The sequence below is a fragment of the Alosa sapidissima genome, chromosome 20, assembly GCF_018492685.1.
Source record: "Alosa sapidissima isolate fAloSap1 chromosome 20, fAloSap1.pri, whole genome shotgun sequence".
Classification (NCBI taxonomy): domain Eukaryota; kingdom Metazoa; phylum Chordata; class Actinopteri; order Clupeiformes; family Clupeidae; genus Alosa; species Alosa sapidissima.
Genome location: NC_055976.1, coordinates 10726524 through 10742885, shown reverse-complemented (window position 1 = coordinate 10742885; position 16362 = coordinate 10726524). Strand labels below are relative to the sequence as shown.

Here is a 16362-nt window from a genome sequence, read left to right as displayed (position 1 = left end):
CACAACATGGTCATGGAAAGCAGTGCCACTGCTACTACTACAGCTACATACCACCGCCACTACTGCTAATGCGCTAGGTGTAGCATGGCTAGAGCTAGTACTACACTATGATGCAACTATTACCACTACAGCTACTGCTTCTAATGACTACTGTTACTAATTAATAGTTCTTCCGCCACCCCTAAAACTACTGATTTTTAGATTAACTAATTCATGATGCGGGATGCTCTGTTAATAGGATATACATGTCTGAGGTTTTATACCTAAAAAAAAAAAATAGATCATATTAACTAACATGAACATGTGTTGCAATGCTGAAATATCCAGCCATTTGTCCTGTCAAGGAACTAATCACACAGCACAAATGACCACAAAACTTCTACAGTAATTTCCCGTGTATTAGCCGCTTTGTGTATAAACCGCAGGACAGTGTTTTATGCAAGTTAAAAAAACAAAACCATATTAATACCATATTAATTGCACCCGTGTATTAACCTCATAGCTGAAGAATTGTTGCAAAATCAATGTATAAACTGCGGCTAATAGTTGGGAAATGACGGTACTGAACAATCTCTCTTCAAATATCTATGCTGTCACAGACCAACTCACTCACAATCATTGGAGAAAACAGCAGACCGTACAACAAAGAGTTCTCTGTCTCGCTCTCCCTCTCTGAAATCATTTCTAATTCATCAGGCTCGACCCGATCCAACGCCTCTGTGATGAGACCCATTAGCCTACAGGAACAAACAGGGCCTGTGCAAAAAGCACTCAAAAGAAAAAAAAAAATCAAAGCTTTTGAATGACGGCTGCTCAAAGCCATGTAGCCAGCGAGGCACCTCCTGGGATTGATCACCATAAGCGGACGTGACTGTGGAGTGCTCCTGTCAGAGGACGAGGATGCGGACTGGGGATCAGGGTGAGGGCGGGGCACAGGGTGTCAATCAACAGCAGAGCTCTGTCCGGCACACACTACATATGTGAGCTGACGAGACGCGACAGCCAGTAGAGAGCCCCGAGGCCGGTTCCGTAACGTGTGTAACCATGATAGGTGGACACTAGCCATGGGTAGTGTACTGTAGGTGGTGGTGTGAGAGAAATGTGGTATATTGCTGCTAGATTCATAAGCTTCCTCATCTGGGACAGAGAGAGAGGAGAGAAGGAGAGAGAGAGGGAGAAGGAGAGGGACTAATGGGATCTGGTCAGCAAGTGAACAAACAAACAAACAAACCAACAGAAAAACAAATAAACAACGAGTTTCCCTAGTGACTCAAATGAGAACCCCCCCTGGGAGAGTGGTTATTTTCGTCTCCAAACACCCCTAGCCAAACACACACACACACACACACACACACCTCCAGCCATGTAAAACTGTGGGTAATGGCCCAGTATAAAATTGATTAAGTCAAAGTTGGCCAAGAGCTGAAAGCCTTGGGGTTAGTAATAATAGCTTGTGAACAGCTCTGCGCTTGTTCAAAATGACAAAACTACAACTATAGGACTAACTTCAGTAGCTACTTGAGCTGTAGTATAATAGCTGAACTCAATAGGCTGGTAAATATGATCCCTATGTATCTTTGAAAAATCAATTTCTGACCTTCTAGCCATTCTCAACAGAAGAACAGTATCTTTCCTTTTAGTGCCCAAATGTGGCTTTAAAAACAAGAGCCGAGGTTTTTATGCTTGGAAATGGCCACCTGCAGTTCTGTGAGAATCTCACTCACAGTCGTTGGGTTTCCAACGACATTTACATATGTGGAGGGCATTTGTGAAAATTCGGCTAAAGAAAAAGTCTGTGCGTGTTTGGTTCGTCTGTGTTATGTGCCAAGTTAAAATGGACGCTGCTCTGATGAAGTTGCGAACAGCTGTGGGATCAAAGTGAAAGGCTGTCAGGGTAACAGTCACAAAAAATACCTGGTAAAATGGCCACGTTGAAAAGGAAACCCAGCTACTCTGGAGTCTGGAGATGGAAAACCACCTCCAACTTCTCAAACAATGTGCATTACCAACACAACAAAAATGATCAGGTTCTCCTCTCTCTCTCTGGAGTCTGAAGAGGGAGGACAGATACTGTGTTCTAGACTACTAGTAAGTCTGATATTTCAGACATAAAAAAAATGTTGAGATGGATGTATTTTCCCCATGTTTACAAGAAGGAACTCCGACTTTAAGTGGCTTTGTCTGGTAGGACGTCGGAAAAACTCAACTTGTGTTTGTCTGGAACACTACATAGGAAGGCTCATCCTTAGGATTGGCTCCTGACTTCATGAAATCTAAAGCAGCTTCTCGCACTGCGCACAACACACCAACAATGATCACAACGATTGTCAACTTCCAGTCGTCGTCACATGCAGGAAGATGAAGCGAGGAAAGCATACATTTAGTAAAACCCGTGTAAAAATGTCTTTCTAATTAAAGGCCAGCCCAGAGCATGTGCCGAGGCTGCCCAGGCTGTAATTAAAATGACTTGCATATTTCGTGCCCGCGGCACAACCCCCGTCGTCCGAGCAGCAGGACTCCTCCTCAAGTTACTGAAGCGGCTGCTGAAGAGGCATCTGAGGCAAATGTTGCTTCCACTCCCACTTGGTCATAAACAAGCGTTCTGCCACTCCCAAATGAAGGGGACATTATAAACAGAATCCACACTGTAGTAGGGCCGAAATCATATTACCCAAGATAGCAACCGCCTCCCTCACCCCACCTTGCACAAACAGGCATCTGATGTCATATGGCACAGAATGAAACATCGTTATAATGGTCAGGTGAATCCTATTCAAACAAACACGCGGACGCAAGTTACAAGTCTGTGCCTTTGTCTCCATATCAACCAGCCACCGTCACTAAGAGCCCCTGAGTTACCCACCTGACCCATAGCAGGCTCTTTCTGAATGCACACAAGGGCAGTGTAAACAGCAGTGTGTAGAGACCAGCGCATCCCAGCTCAGAGTAAAAAGTAATTGACCCAAACGAGTAGGCCCACTGGGTGAGTGGCTGGGTAGGGTCCAGTATCTAAGCCAAAGCTGCAGCTAAGTGGTGCTGGCCACATAGTACGTGGGCGCAAACAGCTGGGCGCTTAGGGAAGGGAGAGAGGGGGGTGGTGGGGTTGGTGGCGGTACTTACATGATTGCTTTGGAGATTCTCCAGTAAGCTGGGGTCATTAAATCCGGCCTCCTCAGACGAGTGTGAGCTGTGACTGCAGAGAAAAGGGAGAGAGAGAGAGACGTGATTACAACGAGGAAGACCAACACACACACACACACACACACACACACACACACACACACAAATGTATAAAGCTCAAAGGGATTGCTTTTTGCTCCAGAGAATGTGTGTGTATCATAAGAAAGAGATGTATAGATAAACGCAGCACAAGTTGTGGGGTCAGAACCAAACACTTCCAAAGACCCAAAGTATGTGACGTTAATTTTCATTTAATTAAGATATGGTATTGATCTGTGTTCTCTGATTAATTAAACAATCACGACACTCCGCACTATTGATCAAGTTATTCATCTATGATTTGTCTGTAATTACAGAGCTGCTGTTTCTGACTGCCTTTGCCAAAGATGATACAACTTCATCTTAGCCTGTGACAGACAGAGTGTATGAAGGAGAGTAAGAGTAAGATAAAGAGAGAGAGAGAGAGAGAGAGAGAGAGGGAAGTAAAAAATAGAGAAAGGATGGATACAGAAAAACAGGGAGGGATTATTTAGTTACGCAAGCCTGCTTGCCCCAACATTTTTTGCGTAACACTAATTTGGGCTCTTCTCTTTAACACACTCTACTCTGGTCATCCAGACAGATCTTAGCTTAACCTTCATCAAGGGCACATCACCACCAAATGGGAAAAACACACTTGAGATCGTCACTTTAAGAATGCACCCGAAGCACCAGTCAAAGGAGACTTTTCCAGGTTACTTTAAAAGCCCCCCCCCACACACACACAAAATTAATGACTCTCCCATACAGTATGAAATACGACGATTAATTCTGAGAAAACCTAAACATGTGGCTATTTATACCTGAATCAATACAGAATTTACACTTTGCAGGCAACAGCATCCTCTGAACGGATCAATGGCTGCCTGGGAGATTAATGGGCGAATGGTAAATCAAACGTGTAGTTATTTGGACCCAAATGCTGAACAAGATGTTTTGTGGGGTTTCCGCTGAGACTTAAATCTCCCCTGGCATTGGAAGCCCTTCAGTCCCCAAAACCCAAAGGAAATAATGGGAGCTTTGTTGGAGAAGAGTGCAGTTGTCCAAGATCCAGAATCGAGGGAGTCTGTTGCGTTAGGCTGAGACACAGGAAATAGGATCCATCGTACTCAGAGAAAAGAGCAACGACACTTTTTTAAGGGACCAACTTACACACACACACACACACACGCAGGTAAACATACACACGGCCTCCAGGAACCAATCATCTATTTCGTCAAGGGCCTCTGCTCTCTCTCTCTCTCTCTCACACACACACACACACACACACACACACACACATCAACCAACCTGCACAAGCACACAACCTAGAGGGATAATTTGGTTCCGATAAGATCGACAAGCAAAGCTGGAACAGTTTCCCATGCACGGCGTTATATAATTTATGACACTTAACGAAATACCAATTGAGAATACTACATTCCATGAGCCCGGCCCTGTACAGTATGTTTCAATACGGTTCACTCGTATTGAGAAAGAGATAGAGATAGTGGGAGGAGGAGAAGGAGTGGGGGAAAAGACAGAGACAGAGAGGTAGTGAGAACAGGAGATCAAATGAGAAATGAGATGGAGGTGGAGGAAAGAGAGAAATAGAGCAAAAGAGAAAAGATAGAAAGAAAGACAGAAAGAAAGAGAGAAAGAAAAAGAAAGTGAGAGAGAGACATGTATTGTATTCTAAGCATTCTCTATGTAAATGTATGTCTAAATGTTCTGCTTTAGCAATGTAAAAATATTTGTCATGCTAATAAAGCTCACTTGAGTTGAATTGAATTGAATTGAATTGAGAGAGAGGGCAGTGGTGGTACAGATCTACACTGTGGGCAGCAAGTGGCCCGTGTGCTGCTGCTGCAGTGTTCTCTGGAGAGAGCTGTGGCCGCCACCTCGCTAACTGGAGCGGCCTCGCTTACTGGAGCGGCCTCGCTAACTGGAGCGGCCTCGCTTACTGGAGCGGCCTCGCTAACTGGAGCGGCCTCGCTAACTGGAGCGGCCTCGTCGAGCCACCTCGCTTACTGGAGCCGCCTCGCTTACTGGAGCCGCCTCGCTTACTGGAGCCGCCTCGTGGAGCGGCCTCGCTTACTGGAGCCGCCTCGTGGAGCGACCTCGCTTACTGGAGCCGCCTCGTGGAGCAGCCTCGCTTACTGGAGCCGCCTCGTGGAGCAACCTCGCTTACTGGAGCCGCCTCGTGGAGCAGCCTCGCTTACTGGAGCGGCCTTTCTGGAGCCGCCTCGCTTACTGGAGCCGCCTCGCTTACTGGAGCGGCCTTACTGGAGCCGCCTCGTGGAGCGGCCTCGCTTACTGGAGCCGCCTCGTGGAGCAGCCTCGCTTACTGGAGCCGCCTCGTGGAGCGACCTCGCTTACTGGAGCCGCCTCGTGGAGCAGCCTCGCTTACTGGAGCCGCCTCGTGGAGCAGCCTCGCTTACTGGAGCGGCCTTACTGGAGCGGCCTTACTGGAGCCGCCTCGCTTACTGGAGCCGCCTCGCTTACTGGAGCCGCCTCGTTGAGCGGCCTCGCTTACTGGAGCGGCCTCGCTGAAGTGAACACAGCGTGCGGGGCAGCGCGCCACAGAGGAAGACATCTGTCGTGTTCACAGGCGTGCTGGCGGAGGCTGCGTTCTGCAGGACGGAACACAGCCGTGTTGGCGGAGGTAGCGTTCTGCAGGACGGGAGCTGGGCTGTGCTCTGGTCCACTGTCTAGAGGAGGAACTGCAGGTGCAGCTGTGTATGGTAGAGCCATACAGTTGAAGGAGTATCAGAGTAACTCTCTCACTGTACTGGGCACCATATGTTTGACTGAAGGGGCACTTCTAGACAGCTAGCAGTCAGTGCTGGTAAAATAGAAGTGAAATTTAAGTTCTGGGACGAATTGAAGTTCAAGTTCTGGGACAAACTGTTCAAGAGATAAGACTTGCAAAATAAATTAAAAAACAGCCTAATTTTGAGGGGAACAACGAAAGCTCTACGTGAGACAATGGTCTCCCCCCTGTGCCCCCACAAACACCAGAGGGGCAAGGCTTTGATCTGATCTGGCTGAAAACATCACTCACATACATCATACATGAATGTGTGTGTGTGTGTGTGTGTGTGTGTGTGTGTGTGTGTGTGAGTGAGGGCTTTGGGGAGCCAGGTGTGCAGAGCCCTGATTCGGCGCTCTGATGAGGTGCTCATAATGCATGAGTTGCATAAATCAAGGTTCTCCGAGTTCTCCTCTACTGGAGCTCTGTTCTCTGTGATCTGCTCCTTCTATTACCGCTCCTCCACAAAAAAACACACACAGAGAAGGAAAAGTGTGTCAGGATGCCTCTGAACAATAGGAGTAGACAGAGCGTGCTTTTCCTGCTTAGAGGGGGAACAGGGTGTAGAATCTGCCCTGGCACAGAAGCAGCCAACAGCTTGTGATTTTCCCAGACTCCCCCCGCAGCATCCAAATTTGGGGTGAGGCGTTAATACCCCCCGCACACCCCCCCCTCCTGTCCCGCCCCAACGACATCTTGCATGTACACAGAATGAGGACAACTGCGTGTTTGAGCAGAACAGAGTTGGCTGCCCCAAGGCCTAAATATGGATTACACAGGGAGAATCAACAAGTGGCATTCCTCCATCTGTCCAAGGCAAGTGTTAGAGGGTAACAAGGTAGAGGGTGGAGACACTTCAATCTCTTGTGGATGTGGGTACAAGATGCTTAAGAATCTGAAGCACCACAGATGTTGGTTTGGCATTGTACTTTACAATCGGCCATGATACTGCACACATCACAGTATATTTATAACAAGGCCTACATAGCAAGAAAGTTAGCTTTGATGTCAGAGAGCATGAGGAGAAGACACACATCACAGGTCTGATCAACCTGGGCTTGGGCGCAAGTGCATTTTTAAACGTGTGTTATGTTAAGTTGTTGTTAGAACATGCAAAGTGTAAACACCATCCAACAGAGGCAACAAATCAGCACCACAAGTTCTCAACAGCTGCGGACATTTCGCCAACAACAGAAAAGAACAAACCACAACCACAAAAAAAACAACAACATTACAGTACACACACATATATTGCACACACACACACACACACACACACACAAAATGCACACGCAAACACACCCACACACAAAGTGCACACACATCACACACAGACACACATACACACACACAGAGCACAGATGCATGGTAGTGACACCACGGTGCGGGTAGTCTTACCAGTCCTCCTCAGCCAAACTACCGTCCTCTCCCTCAGGACAGTGACTGTTGGGACGAAGTGAACAGAGTTACAGGGTAGAAGACAGGTCACACCGCACATGTCAACCGCCTTCTCACATTCAAAACACCAGGCAGCAGTGACGCTGACCGCAAGCTCAGGGGACCCACTGAGAGCTGTGGAGTTTTGGAGATGAAGTGCTGGGAGGCAAGGCGGGGTCTGGTCACATAATGTACTGTATGTAGTGCATCGCAGCAGAGAGGAATGATGGGAGGCTCATATGGCTCTATGCAGAAGAGTGGCTATGAGGAACCAGCAATACAGCACATGGTGGACTGCTCATGGGAGTTAGTAGAGGCTTGATTGGAGGGGAGTGGGGTTTTAAGCAGCAATATTTGGGGGGTGGGGGGGAGGGGGCACTTGGAGGCACTTGACTAGTGCAGTCTGCCCATAAGCACCCCTCAATATTCCATCTCCTCCAAATTAGGAGGCAGAGCATGAATGTATGAATGTCTAACCAGTGATGCCGGCAAACAGCGACACCCAAGTCCTAGCTTTCGGCTGCTAACTGGTCATGGTGGGAATTGGGGACACGGCCACTGTAAGTGGGTACACACACACACACACACACACACACACACACACACACGAATGCACGCAGAAATAGACTCACTCACTCTCTCACACACATGTGCCCACAGAAATGGACAGGGATGGACAGACTTACACACACACACACAGACACACACACACACACCCCTGTGATTTCTCTAAACTATCCCCCGCCCCTTCTTGGCTTGTATCTGCTGGTCGGGTTCCCATGCACGTCAGAACGGGGCTTTGAGACCATGACTGCACATTGAGTCCATCTGCAGGATTATTACCCGGCGGAACGTTAGACACCCCATCACCAAAGCCAGACAAGGTCTTTAACGTTCCCGGATTATGTCAGGCGACAAAAAAATCCCAGCTGTTATCCATGCAAATGTAACCCGGAGAGGTGACTTTATATGACGTGAGGTGGTGTCATGTGACTTGAGGTGGTGTCATGTGACGCAGGCCTGCTGGAGCCTGCCATGTGTTTTTTCAAATCCCCATCTGTAAATGGAAGGATCAACCATGGTGTTGAAGGACATCTTCTCCAACTATGTATGTGTGAGTGTGTGTGTGTGTGGCTTAGACAGGCTGCCAGGCAGTCGGTAACCTCTGATCTGATAATGGTCTTGATGCATCTGTGGACGTGTGTGTGTATGTGTGTGTCTGTGATATCACGTACGTTAAGTCCTGAAGCAAAACCTAAGTGGAGTAAGTTCGGCAAATGTAATTGTCCATCATCTTCTCCAAACCTTACGGTTATTTATGTAAGTGTGTGGATTAAACAGAAACGAAAATGTTGAGGAAATGTACGATGCCATGTTGACATAAACACTGACAGTATGATTGGAATTCACTCAGAGGATGAAACTGGAGCAGATTGAATGTACAGATGGAATGTAGAGGAGCTCGTTCTCTCTGGTCGGGTTTTTTTCCACTTGGAAAAATAAGATGCATTTGCAACAATGTAGGCCATTGTAGGACCTGCAGGTATGGAGCCACAAAAAGTATACCTTTCCTTCCTTCATCTTGTTTCCCCCACCACAGCTTTCTTTTATTTATTTATTTATTTATGTATGTCGGTTGAGCATTCAGAAATAATGAGAATGTCTTCCAGCAATGGAGACAACCCCTGTCACTGACAAGCGCTGAACAAACAGCAGGAAAAGGAAATACACTACAGCCATATACAACACAATTTCAAAAGAAATATAGTTTTCCTCTCACCATAGTGAATGCGCACACACACACACACACACACACACACACACACACACACACACACACACACACACACACACACACATATATATATATATATATATATATATATAAAGCCTAATTAGTTTGATTAAACAGCATTATAGCAACGTGCCAAACCATAAAGGGACTCTGACTCCTAATGACGATCTAATTAACCGCAGCACAGAGCCGTGCGGGGTGGGGGGTACAGAGTGGCTCTTTAAAGAAACACTGACCTCCAGCCGAGGGATTTAGACTTGGCACTCGCCGCACCACCGAGAGGAGCCCCTGCCAACCCAATGGGGAGGGAGTGCCCACAGGAGTCCCTCATCAGGGCACAGGCGAGCGTTGGTTGCACTGCATATTCCCTGGTGCCAGGCTTGAGCATACACGTACACACACATATACACACACACACATTCGTACGTGTACCCGCATGTTGTAGGGTTTTTCGCTTGAATCACTTGCAAACACATTCCAGGTTCACGCTTTAACCCTCAGTTGGCATGTCTGAGTTGGCGCTCTGGCAGAGGTAAGGTGCCCGTTCTCGGTCAGCTTGGCGTGGCGTGGCACGGTAGGCTTCTGCGAGTGCCAGCCTCGGCTGTTGTGCGCCCGTGTCACATCTACTCATGTTAATTAACGCACGGTGGCCCAGGGGCTGCTTTTATTAATTACAGCTGTGGCTAATTAGATGTGAGGGAATAACGTCTGTGGCTGGGGAGGCGAGGTGTGGAGGGAGAAGTAAAGGGGGGGGGGGGGGGCACTGGGGCACATGGCCACCTCCTCTTCCCGTGGTTGGCGCATTAGCCCAGAGGCCCGATCCCTCGCTGAGTGGTGAGCACCAGGCACTAAGCGCACTCCAGGTTGGCAGCACAGAGCAATTGCCACCCTGGGTCACACAGAAACTTGCACACCATCCCACACACGCCTTCAAGCTGACTAACCCTGCCCTACAACACCCTGTCCAAACTCCCTCGCACGCAATGGAAATCAGATAGAAAACCTGTTGCAGGTGAAAATGCACCTCCTCATCCAGTCGATGCCTCTCTGTGCAGGGACTCGAACAGCGAGGGAGAGATAACCTCCGGCTAAGCGCGTCTTCAACCATTTTGTGATTTTTTTTCCTTTCTCTCCATCTAATCGGTGTCTGTTCCAGAGGCCAGTCGATAGCGCTGCTCACCCATTAAAGGTGCGGTGCGGTGCGGTCAGAGAGAGACGGACGGTGGTGCCCTGAACGATGCAGCACAAGATCAAAAAACACTCTGTGGCCATTAACCTGCTCAGCCTTCCTCTCTGTCTCAGAGGCCTGCAGCCACGAGGAGAGGTAGAGGAGCGGGAGGAAGCAGAAGGTGAAGGAGAAAAAGAAAAGAGAAGAGGAGAGAGAGAGAGAGAGAGAGAGAGAGAGAGAGCAATAGACAGAGTACCGAAAAGGAGAAAGCGAGTCTTCCGTTTCTTTTCTACCATTCCTATTATTTTTTTATTATTACTTAATCATGTTTTAGCATAGCAACTTTTATTTCCATTTTTTTTTAATTCATTATTCTTTTTTTTTTTATCTGTATTGTTATTCCAAATATGTAAGTTCTGGCAACACAATATTATTGTCATGCCAAAAAAGCTCATTTGAATTTAATTGAATAGATTTAAATTGAATTGAGAGGGAGAGGGAGAGAGAGAAAGACAAAGGAGAAATGGAGATAGGAGGAGAAGGAAAATAAGGAAGGGAGAGAACAGAGGGTGAGATGAGAGGGAGGGAGAAGAAGAAAGAAAGACAGAAAGAAACAAAGAAACAAAGGATAACAAGCAAGAATCAAATAAGAGAGAAAAAAGACAAGCAGAAAGGAATAGCGCCAGAGACAAAAAGAGAGAGGGAGAGAGAAAGAGAGGGAGAGAGAAAGAGAGGGAGAGATACATAACTGAGAGGGATATCAGCATGAGAAGAAGTGGCGACTCATTTGGCACAGATAAAAAAGGGCCCTCCATATTTATGAGTGGCATCAGAGGCCGAGGTCTCCTGCTACGAGGAGGCCGCCCCCGCTTTTAACAGCAGCCTGTAAAGCTCATTATCAGGCAACAGGAGCAGGGGATACCAACAGACCACATTACACCTTCTGTCACGGAGATCACAGATCACACACACACACACACACACACACACACACACACACACACACACTCCTCTAGGCAGTAAACACTTAAACCCAATCTATAGCTGTCCTCACTTAAACCCATACAGCCCTATGATTCACACATTATTTTCTCGCTCCCTCTCTCTCGCTCACCCACACACCCACACACACACACACACACACACACACACACACACTTTCACTCCTTCCCTCATACACATTCTCTCTTTCGCTCTCTCTGGCAGGAATTGTTTCTCTTCGTTCACCCTCCCTCCCTCTCTCCCCCTCTTTCTCACTTAATCATCCTTTACGATCTCCCCCAACACCTACCTCACATCTATACCCTCAAAAGGTCAAGGCCTGTGTAGCAGAGGGCAGCCAGCCACTGACTGGACAGGCGGTGCAGTGATGGCTTAAGACACTTTCCATCCACCATCCATCCATCCATATATCTGTCTATCCATCCATCCATCCATATATCTGTCTATCCATCCATCCATCCATATCTGTCTATCCATCCATCCATGTATGTATCTATCTCTCCATCCATCACACACGCTGGATGTCAAACAGCACACACACATACACACTGACGCACGCACATTCTCACTCACATTCTCTTTCAAACACTCTAACCTTATGCCAGGTTCCCTCAGACACACAGTCTTTCTACCTCTCCCCCCCCCCCCCCCCCCCCCCCCTCACACACACACACACACACTGGCTGAGGCAGTGGGGCTGCTGATGAAACGTCTCAGGAGCCCTTCATCTGGCCTCCTCATAAATCATTTTTTAATTGACAGATAATGGGATTAGTGCCATGAAATCACACACACACACACACACACCCACATGCGCGCGCGCACACACACATAAACACACATATGCTCACACGTTTACACACATACATGCATGCACACATTTACACGCCCACACTGACACATGCATGCCTGTTCGAACACATCTGAGGATGAGTCTAGACCTTCCCACCATTCATTTCAGACCATCAGACCTCAGTGCTGCTACGAGCAGAAAGCTCCAGCACCTCCATCTCCCCAACACCATACAGTTTGCACAACATGCCATCAGGATCAATGGAAAGTAATCCCAGGCTTTTGTGAGTAATTAATGCTGCCATATTGTACCATCGATCCATCTTCTGGAGCCCTTGTTCAGCCGTCAGCTTGTGTAGCACACAGCTGTGGTCCTGCATGCAGAGTGGCTAGTATGATATCTCTCTCTCTCCCTCTCTCTCGCTCGCTCTCTTGCTCTCTCTCTCTTGCTCTCGCTCTCTTGCTCTCTCTCTCTCTTGCTCTCTCTCTCTCTCTCTCTCTCTCTCTCGCTCTCTCTCTCTCTCACTCACTCACTCTCTCTCTGTGGACTGTGCCTGTTCGTGCCATTCAGTGTTCCTCTGAATCATCCCTCAACTGGATACACTGTGGCATTTAGCTAGACAGACAAAACAAACACACACATACACCTCGTAACATTTAGAACAGGACAATGAGTGTTAGATGACGACATAAGCCGTTAATCACACATGCAAACATATGGGCACCCACACACCCATATCCAGACACGCCAACCGGAACATAAGCATTGTGAACTCTGAAGACAACATGACGAATTTGACACACACACACACACACACACACACACACACACACACACACACACACACACACACACACACACACACACACACACACACACACACACACACGCAAACACACACAGCATTCCATTTAGAACAGAAGACTGAACAGTGAACCCCAAACACAAACATCAGCTGTGTCTTACATCCTGTCCCAAAGGCAATCCTAGGCTGGGGTCTAGTACTCATACTGAAATGCCAATCACCCCAATTCAACTCCAAACATCTCCACAAATACATTCTCTCTCTCTCTCTCTCTCTCACACACACACACACACACACATCAAACAACTTCAACTCCGAGTCAAGTGACCCCAAATTTCCCGCATTCACCCTTCAACATCCCCAGTCTCCCTAAAGAGCCTCAGAGCTCTCTTCCACCACAGAAGTGCAATCATGCAAAACAAGCAAACAAATAAATAAATAACACCCTCACCCTCTCCCTCTCTCTCTCTCTCTCTCTCACCCCCACCCACCCACCAAAAAACTTGCTCTCCTCTCTTGGACAAAAAGTCAGTTCCCCCACTGCAGTGCTAGTTAAGGGGCTGTGCGTGCAGCAGTGCGTCCAGGCTGCTGTGATGTTTATTTATAGCATGGTGAGGAGGTGGGGGGAGGGTGGAGGCACAGTGTGTGTGTGTGTATGTGTATGTGTGTGTGTGTGTCCGCGCGCACACACACGTGTGTGTGCGCTTGCATGTGTGTGTGGACGCGTGTGTGTGCGCGTGTGTGTGTGTGTGTGTGTGTGTGATGGGGGGGCACTGATGCAGCTGCTAATGAGCAGGCTGGGGACGGGACGGCCCGGGACAGAATGGGCCGAGGATGGGAGGGGAGGGGTGGCCAGCGCCAGATGTACACTCTGCTGTTAATAAAGGATATGAGAAGTATGGAGGAGAGAATGTGCACACACACACACACACACAAACACACACACAAACACACACACAGAACATGTGTACCAACACAGACAAACATATACAGAAAAACAGGAACACTCGCGCACACACACACACACACACACACACACACACACACACACACACTTACCCATAGGCAACTCCGGCGACGGTGCACTTCTTGAACTGCATCACGTTGCAGGTCAAGGTCCCCGTTTTGTCAGAAAAAATGTATTTCACCTGTTTGATGCATAGAAAACATGGCACCATATGAACACATCACAGGTGAGAAAGGTGAGAGTGATAAAACGACAAATACCTGCTGCTGCTCAGGCATTTGAACATTAAACCCCTTTACCATTCACTTCAAAAAGGAAGTGGCTAATAACACCTCCTCAGTCAGCAGTCGGTTCCACTATACATCCACGACATACTCAAGTTATGCCTGACTCGTCTGAAGGTGTGAGGAGGCTCTCTTACCTGGCCCAGCTCCTCGTTCAGGTTGGAGGTGCGTGCCATGGCTGGAGTGTTAGTGGGCTCATACAGCATGTCGGTGTCCTGAAAGACACACAGAGGCACGTACGTCAGAATGGACGATCATTTGGGACGCTGACTTGACTTGACAACTGACTTGACTTGACTCCTCGAGAGGATAATAATGCAGTCATCTTTGCACTTTGCCTTAAAAAGTTTTTAAAATGGGCTGCAGTTAATAGCTCTTTTCTCCAATGTGTTTTTCAGATTTATACCATTCAGTTTAACCATTCACACACACATTCATGTGGATGGATGCTACGCTAGGTGCCAATCTGCATATTGGGAGCTGTATTGGGTTCAGTGTCATGCTCATGGCGGGCAAAAAAGCAAGAAATAAGAGAACAAAGCTTTTAATTATTTTCAAATGCGTTTTATTATTTGTGTGAAAACATTTCCAGAAACTATTTTCTTAATTAGCCTACTTACATAAAATCATTGGTGAACCAAAACAGTGATATTGTACCATACGAGTTGGATGCGCAACAGAGATTTCTAAAGATTTCTGTAGGCTACAGTGGCGGCGACTAGCGTCGCGAGCCGAAACATTGCTAAGGTGCAGCTAAGAGAGCTCTAAGAGTGCTCCAGACCACTCTTACCAACGAACGACGTACGAAAAACATTCGTAGCAAAGTATCTTTCGGGAATGAGTGAAAATGTTAAGGTAGAGCTTAAGGTAGAGGTTACGAACTACAGTACGTAGCGTTAAGAAGGCTTCGGGAAACCAGCCCCTGGAGAATAACTTGGATATAACTAATGTGAACGTAGTGGCGACGGTGGCTCAGGAGGTAGACGAGTCATTTGGTGGCTGAAGGTTATTGGTTTGACCCCAGCTCCTCCTAACCCTGTTGGAGCATCCATGAGCATGACACTGAACCCAATACAGCTCCCAATAGGCAGATTGGCACCTAGCGTAGCATCCATCCACATGAATGTGTGTGTGAATGGTTAAACTGAAAGGTATAAATCTGAAAAACGCATTGGAGAAAAGAGCTATTAACTGCAGCCCATTTAAATATTTTTTAAGGCAAAGTGCAAAGATGACTGCATTATTATCCTCTCAAGAATATTAGTTTGACTTTCATCTCAGATGTGGTACACACACAAACACACACACACACACACACACACACACACACACACACACACACACACACACACACACACACACACACACACACACACACACACACACACACACACACACACACACACACACACGGCTGCAGCCATAGAAACACACTCAGAATACAGTGATGGCAGAAGAGTAGCCCTTGTGTGTCGTGATGGGCCTTGCCCCAAATCCAGTTGTGTCATCTTCATATGGGTTACTCTGATAAAGTTTTGCCTCCCACTCTTCTCTCCTCTCCACTCCTCTGCTTCTCTGCTTCCCCTCTCCTCTCCTCTCCCCCTGTCCTCTCCTCTCCTCTCACTCCTCTGCCTCCCCTCTCCTCCTTTCCCCCTCTCCTCTCCGGCTGGTTGGCACGCTCGCTGGCTGGCCAGCTCTGATTCCTTGGCCCTGTCCTGGGGATTCAGTGAAACTGTGGTGCCACAGATTCATCATGTGGAGACAAAAAAATGCGCCTCCCTCCCCCAATGCACACACACACGCAGAGAGAGAGAGAGAGAGAGAAAGAGAGAGAAGCAAACGGACACACATATGCTCAAAAACACAGACACACTTACACACACACTATCTGATACGTGCACTCACACACATACCCCCACCCCACCTCTCCCCAAACTCACCCAGTTGATGAAGAAGGCCTGGACGAACTTGATGACCTCCAGCGTCACCAGGAGGCTGATGGGGATGAGGTTGTTGAAGAGGATGATGAAGGTGAGGAAGTTGAGCCCAAAGTTAGCAGCTCCGCCATCTGGACAGACACGAGGACGGAGAGGGAGAGGGG

The 16362-nt window shown here is 47.7% G+C and overlaps 1 protein-coding gene across 6 annotated transcripts in view; it reads right to left on the bottom strand.

Annotated features, from left to right (window-relative positions):
* The window catches only part of atp8a1 (ATPase phospholipid transporting 8A1), a 141478-nt gene that overhangs the window by 72322 nt on the left and 52794 nt on the right, over positions 1-16362 (bottom strand). For 4 of the 6 annotated variants that reach the window (XM_042075160.1, XM_042075162.1, XM_042075165.1 and 1 more), the window contains 5 exons: positions 16202-16329; positions 14399-14476; positions 14070-14158; positions 7409-7453; positions 3121-3193 (listed from right to left, as the gene is read on the bottom strand). In XM_042075160.1, the coding sequence (XP_041931094.1) occupies positions 3121-3193; positions 7409-7453; positions 14070-14158; positions 14399-14476; positions 16202-16329 (413 nt within the window). The remainder of the gene's footprint in view (positions 1-3120; positions 3194-7408; positions 7454-14069; positions 14159-14398; positions 14477-16201; positions 16330-16362) is intronic. The other 2 variants (XM_042075163.1, XM_042075164.1) reach the window with 1 other exon arrangement.